The following is a 13,803-nucleotide window of genomic DNA, read 5'->3' on the forward strand; positions in this document are numbered from 1 at the left end:
GCAACTTTATTAATGTCCTCAGAATGTTCCGGTCAAGGCATACTCCATGTTGGCTTGAAAAATATGAAATTAATGATCTGAGAAGTGCTGTGGGGGGATCTGAGAAATCTAGTGTTCCAATGTGGTAGGAAAATTGCATTCTTTCCAGGGAATCAAAAAGCAGCTGAAATAAGCTGGTATGACACAGAGTTCTGATCTGCTATGTGGCTTTCTCCCATACCGTAAATAAAGCTGGACAATTCCTTCAACTTTGGAAAACTGAGAACAATTTTTTGTACACCTTGGCTAGTGGCAGATGTTTCATAGCTAATTTAAAAGCACATCAAGCCAATAATTTTAAATTTGGTTGAGAAGTAATCACGTAATGTCATATTGTGGGTTGGTTCTTTGTTGTTTTATTTTTAGCCTTCCAAATGAATGAAGAATACTTTGCTCCTGTTTTCATTTCCTTTTATATTTATATATAACACTTTACATTGTATGGTAAAGTATCAAATCAAGCCCTTAACATTTCTGAAGATTTGCCATCTTTGGTGATTTGTCAACACTGAATGGTATTGTGGTTTTGACACATATGTTTTATGGCACATGTTCCTGTGCTGATTTTTTCTTTTTAAATTGCTATATCCTTTGCTTGTCTTCTCTTTGGTAACCTTGAGCTATTCCAATGTCGCTAAATCTGGTAAAGAAGTCTTTATTAAGAAATAGGGAAGTATGGATTGCTGTATAGCTGATACCAACTTTGAGTTTCTCATGGAGTCCTTAGAGAAAGTGTCCATGGAATCCATAGGATATTTACCTGATGGAGATTCAAATGCTTAACAGAACACAGACTATTTTATTTAGTTATCCAAGTGCTTTGTGCTTTTTTATTAATTAAAACCATGCATTCTGTTATGTTGTTTTTATGGAATTTACTGTAGACAGGGAAGTCTTTCAAAATTATATTAGAACATGTCCAGTTCTCCCTGTCTAATGCATGCAAAATTCTGTTTTAATTACAATATGCCTTTTGGAGGAGTGTTTGGAGTGGCAAATTAAATAATCTGTCTGATCTTAGCTTGACCTCCATTTCACTTCAGAATGAAACTGTTTTTATAACAGCTCCTCTGAGCTTAACACTGGGCAGTGCAATATAGAGCAGCCCAGTCTGGTATACATTGCATAATGGTCAAATTTGATCCAACAATGGAATTAATGGAAGAACAAGGACATTGACTTTCTGCAAGGAAACTCTTTCTCCTGCCTTTTTCTCTGCCGTAAGGAAATGTGATAGGTGATGAAAAAATCTTAAACTTTTTATGTCTGAGTGGATAAAGTGGGTTTGCTTTGTTTGATACTGCATCCTTTTGTTAGCCTTCTTCATAAATGAATGTGTTGCAGTGCCAACAATTTTAAAGTGAAGGCCATGTAAGACACAGCTTGGCTCTTAATTTTGAAAAGGGAAAGCCTGTAATTGGAACCAGCTGACATCTAACCCCTCTTTTATTCATGGGTATAATAAGCATGAAGCTGTGCCAAAATAGATGTGTTTAAACCCTACCTATGGGTGCCAGTCTGTGATTTCAGCAGGCATCTGTAATCTGTGGAAGAGCTTTGTATATGCTGCTCTTCTCTTTCATTCTCTTGCTACCAGCTGAAGTGAACACTATCAACGAGAGCACTGAAATCCTTCACTTGAGCCCTGCTGTGACAACGGAGTACGTGGGTGAGAAACCAGGGAAGGCCGAGTTCTGTGACCGCTCCTGTGAGGAGCTGGGGTCGATGTTCACAGAGCTCACCGGCCTGCGCATCGTGGTGAACAACTTGGCTGACAACCTCCAGAAAGTGGTAGGTACCTGCAAATCAGGAAGGCTGATGGAGGTCTGCTGTGCAGTGCTCTTTCCTTCCTTATTTTATGCTGGGGTATTTAATAGAGATTTCTATATTGCATATGAACACCTGTTAGTATATTTATGTAATGTCAAGATGTCCTCTTTCCATTGAGACTAGTTTGGTAGTCCTTGAGTATAACCCTTTAATCAAGGCTTGGTTTTCACAGACTGGGTTTAAAAGAGCACACACACACACATGTGCTCATACACAGGGGAAATCCTTCTAAAGGTTTAGAAATTGAAAGCTAGCAATCCCAACCTTGCTTGTGTACTCTTAGTCATTTTACCATGTTTACACCATTTATGACTACCTCAGTAAGTGGCTGCATGGGGTACCTAAACTGCAAGTAAATGTATAGGATTTTTATAGTTGTAGTATGATGGTGATGTTTTGCTGAAGTCTGCCCCTCTTCTTATTCTGAATCATCTAATTATTTCTGAAGAAATTTTCTTAGTATGCCATATGTGTCAGGACTAAAATCTTCTCAACTAAAGATGAACTGTGTTAGAATAAAGCAAAATGGCTAAGAGCAGATTTCCGTTAGTGTTGTGTTTGTACCATTCCTAGAAGAATTGCTGTGCAGGACTGCAATACTTAAGACCATCTTCCTTATGGACATAAAAACAAAATTTTTGATGGAAGAATTTAATCCGGTCGTATCTGAGTTTTGTCTATTTAAAATAGTTTGCTTATGAAATACACAGTTTGTTTTCATTAAATTCATCTTCTAGTCTGAAGAGAACCAAATTATGTGGGAACTGATTGGGCCTAACAAAACAACGAAGAACCAACCAGTTTGCTGGCAGGATGGCCGTGTCTTTGCAGATAATGAAAGCTGGATTGTGGATAGCTGCACCAAGTGCATTTGCCAGGTAAGGTTTTGGAAATACTCTCTGCAGAAATGGAGTTCCAGCTCAACTGTCCATGTCAGATCATATTTACTTAGAGCTTGGCTGGTCTTAATGATGTTTATAAAGTCTCCATGTCCATGATAGAATAAATCAAAACATTTCCACATGAAACTTCCCCAGATGTCCACCTTCATTTACCTCTCTGTGAGCATAAATCAGTAAATTGATTTCTTTGCCTTTAGGATTCCAAAATTGTGTGCAATCAAATCACCTGCCCAGCAGTTTCCTGTGCCGATCCAGTTTTTGTTGAAGGTGAATGCTGTCCAGTCTGCTCTCACTGTGAGTATTTAGCTGAGGAGAAAGATAGTCTTTGGCATTATTTAAAATCACTACTAGTGTTTTTGAAAGTTCAAAACAAGTAAGATGTCAAGGCAGGTAAGATCAAATATAGAACTTGTATGTATACAAAGATCATACAAAATAACTTGGGTGCTTGAAGTTACCCTCAGAAGGATTTGGTCTCTCTTCATTGATTATATTGGTTACTTAGAATTAAGGCGATAACCTGCTTAGCTACTTTGGACATAAAATGTTAAAAGTCATGTTTCCATGACTTCCCAATCATGTTTTACATTTTTTCCCATTCAGAGCATAGGGTGTATACTTACAATGTGCTCTTGATCATGCTCACCATTATGCAGCTTTCAAAGGTGGGGCCACATATCACACTGACCTATATTCTGAAGCCAAAGGCAGTTTGGACTCAGGTTTTGACTTGGTCCGTTCTAGAGATGAGATGGTTTTCCTTCAAAGATCAGCGCTTCTTGCTTCAAAGATCAGTGTGCAAACACACTGCACACAAGTTCGTGAAGATCCAGGATTCTTATCTGAACTAACCTCTGTATAATATTACACCATAATTCTGTAACAACAGTTGCAGCTTGGGAAAGCAAAATTAGAAAAGGAGAGATCTAAATGTTAAAGTACATATTCTGCAGAAAAAGAGAAGAGAATATCCTCTAAATAGGATAATAGAGCAACTTTCAAAGCTGAGCACTTCTTTTTACCTTTTGCTCTGCAGCTGATGACAGTGAGGAGGGCTGGTCACCATGGTCAGACTGGACAAAGTGCTCAGTTACCTGTGGCTCTGGGACACAGATGCGAGGAAGGTCGTGTGATGTCACCAGGAGTGCTTGCACAGGTCCGCACATCCAAACAAGGATGTGCAGCTTTAAGAAATGTGACCATCGCAGTAAGTAATAAATTTGTTCTGTTTTAAAAGCTTCTTTGGACATCTCAAAGCAAGACCAAGTTTAGTCAGGAGAGTATGTATTTGAGAAATCCTATATGCACAATTAAAGTAGCTGTCATTAGATTCTTTGCCAATTTTCCCCTTTCAAATATGTCAAATGTCGCTTTCCTGACAATTTAGTAGGTGTGTACATTCTGGGCTTAGCTATATTAAAAAAAAAAAGATGGTGAGTGATCCTTTCTTTAACATTATGAATTAGTATCTTTTGTTTGAACTCAGTTTGGAGATAACACTTAGTTTGTAAACGTGATATTCAAGGCTGTTTACGTCTGCCATTCAGTGATTTTTGGGCCATTCCATTAACTTAGCTGTGTTTAGGAATATGGTAATCATGGAAGATTTCTGAAAACATCAAACTGCTTTTATATTTAAGGCACTTATAAGGATGGTATTCCAGAAGTTTAGTTAATGCTATTGCAAGTTGCCTGTGATATCCAGGCTAATATAGTACCTAAGGCAATATATGGCAGCTGAGACTGCTAGATGTCCAAATGTGCATTTTGAACAAGTGTTTGTTTCATTGTAAATGTTTATTTTTAAGTAAAATATCTGCCATAGTTGTTAGTCATGTGTTGGTTACTGAAATTCCTGAGAAAGCTGTTGAGTACCTGAGCTGGCATGCTGGGCTTTGTAAGGGAAATGGTGGGAAAGAGATAGGCCGTTCATCAGATGTGGTGAGAGGCTCATTAGAAGGCTAACCTCACAACTGAGCTTGTACTACTGCTACAGGTGGCTGTTTGCTTGAGTTTTGCTCTTTTCTCTGGCAGTACGTCAAGATGGTGGTTGGAGTCACTGGTCTCCCTGGTCTTCCTGTTCAGTTACCTGTGGAGTGGGAAACATCACGCGCATCCGCCTCTGCAATTCTCCTATTCCCCAGATGGGTGGGAAAAACTGTGTGGGAAATGGGCGTGAAACAGAGAAGTGTGAGAAAGTTCCATGTCCAGGTATGTCTGTGATCTTGAATCAAAAGTAACACAGTAATATTCCAGCTGAATTCCTTCTCTTTGTTCAGATCTAAATGACAGTGGATTTCTGTGATGGAAAATACATTTTTTTTATTAGTGAAATAATACACAAGGGTGTTTTGAAAGTGAAGGCAACAATGGAGTCAGAGGTTTTGTAAACCTTCCATGTTATAATTTGGCTTTAAAAATTAGTTTGAGAAATTTCCATTTTACTGATATGTCTCTGCATATCAAAAATAAACCCTTCCTTTCTAAAAGGAAGCTGTCTCTCTACTTGTTAGGAATAGATATAGAATCCCCCAAAAGTCAGGTTTCTTTGATATTTGTGTATACGTTTTTTACACATTGAACACAATTAATTGCTATAATAATTCTCTTATTCTTCTACACTTTCAAACCTTTTCTATAGACCTTTAGTTCCATACACTTTCACTTTTCTTTCATATAATTTTTCCTCCATTTTTTCTCTTTACATATCTAGTGGGCATGGCAGGCTGTTTTGAATTATTGGCCAAAAAATGCCTATGAAGCAGTTGGGTATTTTTCATTGGTTTGTTTCTGAAATATTGTTATCTCAGTGCAAACATCTGCCATCATTTTTCTACGTGCATAGTGAGGAACTGTCTCTAGTCAGGGATCTGATGAAGGATTGTTGTCATTGGAACCAGATGTCCCCACTTTATTGCCTGTGTTTCTCTGCTCTTTTACATATCTTAGTGAATGGACAGTGGGGTCCTTGGTCCCCGTGGTCTGCCTGCACTGTCACCTGTGGAGGAGGAATTCGTGAGAGGTCTCGCCTCTGTAACAGTCCAGAGCCACAGTATGGAGGAAAGCCCTGTGTGGGAGATACCAAGCAACATGATATGTGCAATAAGAAGGATTGCCCAATTGGTTGGTGTTCATTCTTTACTCAGTCTGAGTAGCTATTATTGCTGTTATCTTTTTAATGGGTAATTATGAAGTGACACTACAGGAATCTGCTAATTATACCTTTGTTTCAGTAGAGGACCTTGAACTATTTTGAGTGCTGTTTAGTGGGATTTTATATATATTCGCAATACCAACTTTCTTGAACAAGTAAGCCTCTCTTAAATAGGGATTGAATATGCTGTAATGTATACTAGATGTAGCAATCTGTAATTTTTTCTTATTAAATCAATAGTAGTTAGTCTTAAATGCACTTAAATCCCCTAACTTTAGGCATTTCATAAGAGTCCATTGCATCAAATGTGATTTAAGCTAATGATCAGAGAATCCTTTTTTGTTAAATGAAGTGTTATGTGCCTTTTATGCTCCTTACTTAATTTTCAGTTTTGTGTCTTTGCCAGATGGGTGCTTGTCAAATCCTTGCTTTCCTGGAGCAGAATGCAACAGTTACCCAGATGGGTCTTGGTCATGTGGGGCATGCCCAGCAGGATACCTTGGCAATGGTACCTTCTGTGAGGATCTTGATGAGGTATTGGCTTTGTTACCATTAGCATCAGGAAATCACCATGAAAAATTATTTGGGAATTACACAGCCATCTAATTGGTTTCTCCTTTTTTTCTTTCTTTACCTGCAGTGTATAGCTGTGTCAGATGTTTGCTTTAAAGTGAATCAGGTCCATCGCTGTGTGAACACAAATCCAGGCTTCCACTGCTTGCCGTGTCCACCACGCTATAAAGGAAGTCAGCCCTATGGAGTAGGGCTTGAAGTTGCCAAGACAGAGAAGCAAGTAAGTGATATTGAAGGGAATTTGATGGCTTTGAGTAATTCTCATCTGAAATATCTTTGAATGATGGCATAAGATAAACTCGGGCAAAAATGGCTTGAAATAACTGACTGTTGTTTCCGAGTATTTTTGTTTTGAGTAACAAAACACTGATTTTGGGATTGGCTTTTTAAGAGTTTGATTTTGTTTTTGTAGGCATCTGCACAGTTGTACCAAATGAGCCTAAAATTCCAGGAGCAAACATTTCCCTGCTTTGCATTCCTATCTCTGAGGTTAACATACCTGTTCTCGAGAATGGAAACTGAAGAATTAGGATTGTTTTTTTCATAAGTATGACATTGTTAATTTCAGTGTTATCAGACGCATGTCTGGTGTTCTCACTCCCTAAATTCCATTGGGCCAAAGCTTATCAGTGGTGAAGGACAGCAGGAAGTAGAAGTGAGGTTGAAGACAGTTTTCTAGAAAAGACAAAAAATGCTAAAGTAGAAGTCATGGTTTGCCTTCTCTTTGTTGCTGCTGAATCAATCTGTGGTTAGCTCAGCTTGTGAATTCTACATGTGAATCATCTGTGTAAGATTCTCAAATACTGTCAATGAAAAATATAGTGATAAGGAAGAGGTAATAAAAACCTATGTGAGGTGAACACAAGAATTACTCAGGGTCTCTGATTTAAGAAAATAAAATAGTCCTTTCATACTGTCAGGCAAAACACTGAAGAAAAGAGGTAAGTGCAATCTCCTTTCTGTTGCAGTTAATTTCTGGGGTTTAATGACATCTGGAAGAAGGCAGATACAGTTCTGAAATTGGTTAACCACTTTCATTGCTTTTTTAATAATGTCCAGTTTTTCTGGTGGTTTGTTTTAATTATTTTCATTGTACATATTTGTTGGAGTTGTGAACTGAGAGAGCAGTATGATTTACTAACCACAATCAAAACAAAGTTCCTGTCTTCAGAGCTCTAAATAACTGGTCTGATTTTGACAAAGCTGAGGCACCTACAGCTGGCTGTGATTATCAGGTTTCATTGAATATACTCCATCATTTATAGGTCTGTGAACCTGAGAATCCGTGCAAGGACAAGACACACAGCTGCCACAAGTCTGCAGAGTGCATCTATCTGGGCCATTTCAGTGATCCAATGTACAAATGTGAATGTAGGACAGGTTATGCTGGTGATGGCCGCATCTGTGGTGAGGATTCAGATTTGGATGGCTGGCCTAATAACAACTTGATCTGTGCTGCTAATGCAACATACCACTGTGTGAAGGTAGGTGAAAAAGGTTGATAAAAATTCTATGTGTTAACAACACTTTCACTTTTTCCTAAATAGTTGTGAGTAACCCTTTTAATTCATGAAGCTGGTGCTTGCTTTCAGTAAACTTTGACTGTTACAGCATGCTCGTTTTCTAGGAGTTTGTGAAATGTGTATTCACTTAATCTGGTAAGATACAGTAAGGGATTCTCAAAATTAAATCCAGAGTCCTCTGCCTTGGATTTCTTCCTACTCAGAACACATGGACAATTGGGATGCTTGTGAATGGAGTTAGCACACTGAGCAGGAGTTGCCTAAAGCATGGGTGTGAAGCACAGAGCTAGTGAGAACCAAACAGGGATCTCAGGGACCAGGCCAGTGTCAAATCCTACCTGTAGGGCTTGTAAAAAAACACTGACAGCCGTGTAAGGGCTAGAGTTCAAAATGCTGTCTTGAACTACCCTTCCTTTTAAAGAGTTAAGCAGACCACACACTGTGACAACTGGATTCAGAGCCTGAGATAATTTTTAACAATAGGAGCCAAAGAGAGGAATGAATGTGACTAATTAGAGGCATTCTTCTTATTGCAAAGGCTCACAGGAGCAGGATGAGAGATTCAGCCTCTCTTGCCCTTCAGAGATGTGAAATCCCAGCTCTCACCCTCTCAAGGGGAATGACCTGACCTGCCTGCCCCCATTGGCTCTACACCTGGCAAATGGTACCTATTCAATCTTGCTGTGCTGTTGTAGTGAACAATGAAACGTTACTACACCAATGAGACAAATCAGCATCAGGGAGCCAAAAAATGGTGGCATATAGGTTTAGTAGATTGTGTCTGCCAGATATGTTCCCTGGGACCTGGTTCTGTGCTCATCTGAAGCACACCAAGTCCTTCTTGGTTTCATGGCCTGAGGTTCCTTCCAGTGGGAATTGCTCAAAAATGGTGAGCAGCCTCCTTGTAGCTCTTGTCCTGATGCTGTAGGAAACCAGGCTGAAAGTTGATCCACCAGTTTAACAATGGCTCAAATAGCTGAGGGGTGCAGGCACCCCCTGACAGGCAGTTCCCTGGATCCTAGTTCTGAGTGGTGGCCTTGCTGATGGCTGAATGAAAGGCACAATGCAGAGGGGCATACACTATTTGCAGCAACAAATTAAGCAACTGGGATGGAGGAGTTTTGTCAGAGCAGAAGGCATGCGCAGGTGTTCAGTTTTAAACACCTACTTGTGGGGCCACTGACAACACTGGCTTACCTGTATATGATTGCTAGGCAGATGCTCAAGCATTTTGCTTATCAGTCATGGCTGTAAGGGCAAGATTTTCTCTGAGGTTTTCGAGGGTTTCTTTTCCCAGACCTGAAATATTTTTGCTTCTCCTTCTCAGTGTTAAAGGGATCTGCCTGAACTTCAATCTTCTTGAAGTTATAGCACAAAAACTTCTGCTTAAAAAAAAAGAGGAAAGAAATGCAAAAATGACTGAGCTCTAGACTACTATAGTGGTTAAAACAGATACAGACCAAGAGATTAGGAAAGTTTGAAATCAGGCTGTTTGAGAGGATAAGTCACTTGTGTGAATCTGGGCTCTATCAGATGAAGAGTTTCAGATGTGGATGGAAATTTGGGCCTCAAATGTTGGTCTTCCTCACTATAGTTGACGTCTGTTCATTGTAGATTCAGCCAACTTAGCTGTTGCACTTCATATATATTTCTTCCAGTTCCTGTCATCAGAATTTGCACATGTTCACTCTTGATGTAACACAAAGCATTAGTTTTGGGTAAACACAACATGCTGAACCCATTCAGAAAAAACCCCGTTTCCAAAGATTGTTTAATGCTTTGTGTAATATGTGTTGATCTAATAGACACAAGTACTTCATTTAAGAGGACCTCTCCACCTGCCAAAAAAAAACCCCTTAATAATACCTCAAATTTTCAGGCCTTTGTATTCTTTACAACATATCCTAGTTGAGTAATTTGATTTAAAAAAACTTCTTTCCTTGAGCTGATAATGATTGAAAATTAACTTATTCTTGTGACAATTTTCTTTCATTATTTCAAAGATTTTTTTGTATTACTGGTAGCCAGTGTTGAGGTGGACAGTCAAGACTCTTCACAGGTATTTGATAAAAATTTTGGGGATTGTATATTTATGACAAAATTTCCAATACTCTTTTGCCTAAATTGTCTGCACCATTAGAACCACTGAGATTGAAAACACCTTACTATAATATTCATTATAGTGTGTTACAAAGGAGATATTTGTGCACTCTTTTGACAGATTCAGTTTTGAGTGAGGTAGATCTGGAATGTGAGTAAAAATGAGAATAACCGAGTGTGTTTTCATAGATGTATTTCTTCATAGCAAGTGGTAGAATTGAAATCCATTTTAGCTGATTTTAGTATTTTTAAAAAATGCATATTAAAAGTTTGGCAAGCTATTTTACTTATTTTTCAGTGTAACTTAAGAATTGTTTATATAAAATAATCATTCTTTATGAAGCTGTTACAAAACAAAGCGATCTGTTTGACTTTTATTTTTAAAGCCATGGGAGTGCAAAGGTACTGTTTTGCAGAACAGTATAAAGACACTTTTTTTCAAAATCCTTTCTTAGAGTGTTCCCCTTCATTGATGTGTAGTACTTTCCATTGCTGTGTAGTAACTTTCCATATGAACAGCTGTTTCTGAAGACCTTCTCTTGGCTTAGTTTTTCATTTTTCTGACAACAAAACGTGATGATTTTTTTCTGTAATCTTCAAACATATCTCATGAATTGTCTACAAAAAGTTGGTGTAAGAGTGCATGTCTGTGCGTGTGGTGTGTTTGTTCTTTGCTAGTTCCCTCTAAAATTTACTAGAAATGTCACACTAATAGCAGCTGGGAAATAAAATGATTTGCAGCTGCATTTCACTTACTTTACAATATGAAAGGAGCAAATGAGTTGGCAACAAAAAACCAGGTACTTTCAAAAGTACTTTGCTGATTGCTCTTGTTTTATAGCCTCTGGTGTACCATATCTGCTCTTCTGCCCCAGGCAAGTTATCCTGACATAATGTAAGCATAATGTATTGACTGTTTCTTCTGGCCAGGATAACTGCCCTCTTCTGCCTAACTCTGGCCAAGAAGACTTTGATAAAGATGGCAAAGGAGATGCCTGTGATGAGGATGATGACAATGATGGTGTCGAAGATGATAAAGTAAGCTGTCTATCTGTCTGCAGTATGTTTGACCTAAACATCTGATTTTAAAGAAAACCATTACAATAGATGTGAACTTTATTGTTCAGAGCTTCAACTGAGTTATTCTGCTCTTCCTTCCCTGAATGATGGCTAGTGCAGAGTAAAGCTGTGTTCAATCAAAGGAGAATAGTACTGTGCAGAACAAAGCAGCCTGGGCAATCCCAGGAACTATGTTCTCTGTATCAGTTTTGAGTTCAGTAATGTACGTGAAAACAGTTTAATGGAAAGCAGTTTTGGATTTTTTATATTGTAATGGGAGAATAACAAGTCTACTGTATTTGAAAAGCTGGTAAATATTATATATATGATGTTATTTTTATTCATTGTAACTTTTTTTCTGAAACAACTATAAACACAATCAGTATCAAAGGAAAATGATGGGAGGAAAATACCTAGCGTGGTTCATACTTTCCTTCAGATCTGCCCAGAAGACAAATTCATTTACCCACAGAGCCTAAAAGATAGCCACTTAGTCTAAAACTGTTGCCTTGTACAATCAACAAAAAGATAGAGGCGGTTTGAGAGTTTGCATCACTCTGGCTTTTCAGAACATGTTTAGCATGAGTGAATTGGTATTAGAATTTTACAGTTCCTCTTTGTTCCCTTCAGAGGCAACCTAGATGCTCTAGAGCTTCAGATGGTTAAAGTTGAGTAAGAGCTGTGTTCATTTGGTCTCTCTTTGGAAAACTTAAAAAAACAAAAAAAAAACAACAAAAAAATCATTTGATAAAGAAATATTATTTAGTATTTGTATTTTTTGAAGCTAGAAATTATTTTATGAACAGCATAAGATTTTGACTTGCCTCTATATGGTGCCCTTGGTTATATGAAATGTTTTTCTGGGGAGTTTAAAGTATTATTGTGCTAAAAGATTATTTTCTATTAAATGTGGTTTTTTTCTATTTAGCAAGAAAAAAAGAAGTTTAAATATTTATTTCCTTATGACTTCCGTTCAGATTCCATGCCACTGATGTAGCCCTCACTTCCACTGTTTTGGTTTTCTTTCTTCTTTGCATTTCACACTGAGTACTTTCTTGTGCATGTGAAAAAGTCCATGAGCAATTTGGGAATGTGTGAAATATAAGAATTATTCTTCTGGCAGATGTTTCAATTAAAATTATTGGAAATTTTCAAAATTCCATTTAAAGGTCTTAGGTAAAAAGATTTTTGGCAAATGAGAATATTTCATTTAACATTTTTAAAAACTTTTTACATTTTATTATCTTGTTCAATAGAACACAAACAATAAAAAGTCAATACTTATTTAAATTGAAAAATCAAAATATGTGATCTGAACTTGAAAATACCAACAGTAGGTTGTTCCAAAAAAGTCAGAGTAATAATTCTAGTTGTTTCTTTTTTGTTTTTTGAAAGTTATAAAATGCAGTTGAAGTTGACCTGATTTTGCAACATGCTGTGTTTTTTTAAGTACCATGTACCAGTGATACATCTTTATTTAAATGTCTGAGTACAGATCCAGTTCAAATGCCTGTTGCTCTCCCTGTGAGATAGGGAGAACAATTCACATGTTTTGTACAAAACAGACAGTTTTGTACAGGCTGTCCAGGTGCCATGCTGTTATCACCAAGACCTTCAGTATAGGTACAACTTGTCCATTGAAAAAATAGTGGATTAATACTTGGTTTTTGAATTCTGTCCGAGATGAACGGGAGTTACCACTTCATAGTATGCTCTCATGAATTGTGATTTATATTGTGAAATCTATTTTTTTTTTCTTACTAGGACAATTGCCCTCTTCTGTTCAACCCTCGCCAGTTTGATTATGATAAGGATGAAGTTGGTGACCGCTGTGACAATTGTCCCTACGTGCATAACCCTGCTCAGATTGACACAGACAACAATGGGGAGGGTGACTCATGTGCTGTGGACATTGATGGAGATGGTATGATTTCACTTTTGAGAATTACGTGCTATTCAACAAGTGCACTTTGCTTTATGGCCAGTGAGATTGGCTACTTGCTTTTATATGTGGAATAAAATTGGGTCTAGCAGCTCAAAAATGTTGGACAAGACAGAAAAGGCTGAGATTCATCTGCTGTGTGTAGTATGGTTGGCCATACAGTCCCTAAATGACTACAATTAATATTGCTAAAGAAGAAATCACAGCACATCTTTATCAGTGTAATCTTAAAAAAAAAAATCTTTCTTTCCTTTGTGTTCCAAAGTAATCAGGGTCTAATATGACACGTCTGTTGACTTTTCCTTCTAGGTGGGGAAAAGAACATCAGAACATTCACACAGTTAAGACAATATCCATAGTAAAGTATTCTGCTTTGCTATGAATGTATAAGTATGCCAAACTCACAGTAATCCAAATACACATTTTTTAAAATATTGTGCTTATTTCTTCCACCAGTATATTCCTCTATAACCCCACTTTGATCAGAATTAAGATAGGAAAAAAAACACTTAAATGTTGTTCAAAAATCATATCTCTGTGGCATTTCAAATGTGTGAGGATACAGAAATACTAAAAGTTGAAATCTAGCTTTGGGTTTTCCTCAATAATGTTTTAAAGAGTTGGATGCTTATCTGACTTTAGGTTCTGAACATTTGGAGGATCTCTTATCCTCCTGATCAT

General features: G+C 37.6%; 1 protein-coding gene across 1 annotated transcript in view; it reads left to right on the forward strand.

The window, feature by feature from the left end:
* Positions 1-13,803, forward strand: part of THBS2 (thrombospondin 2) — a 31,824-nt gene that overhangs the window by 5,869 nt on the left and 12,152 nt on the right. Inside the window, exons 4-14 of the mRNA XM_005430376.3 lie at positions 1,637-1,830; positions 2,607-2,747; positions 2,969-3,065; positions 3,808-3,978; positions 4,806-4,982; positions 5,721-5,894; positions 6,332-6,459; positions 6,566-6,718; positions 7,764-7,982; positions 11,052-11,159; positions 12,945-13,104. Coding sequence (XP_005430433.1) covers positions 1,637-1,830; positions 2,607-2,747; positions 2,969-3,065; positions 3,808-3,978; positions 4,806-4,982; positions 5,721-5,894; positions 6,332-6,459; positions 6,566-6,718; positions 7,764-7,982; positions 11,052-11,159; positions 12,945-13,104 — 1,722 coding nt within the window. The remainder of the gene's footprint in view (positions 1-1,636; positions 1,831-2,606; positions 2,748-2,968; positions 3,066-3,807; positions 3,979-4,805; positions 4,983-5,720; positions 5,895-6,331; positions 6,460-6,565; positions 6,719-7,763; positions 7,983-11,051; positions 11,160-12,944; positions 13,105-13,803) is intronic.

Source organism: Geospiza fortis, unplaced genomic scaffold (assembly GCF_000277835.1).
Source record: "Geospiza fortis unplaced genomic scaffold, GeoFor_1.0 scaffold1616, whole genome shotgun sequence".
In the NCBI taxonomy this organism is placed as follows: domain Eukaryota; kingdom Metazoa; phylum Chordata; class Aves; order Passeriformes; family Thraupidae; genus Geospiza; species Geospiza fortis.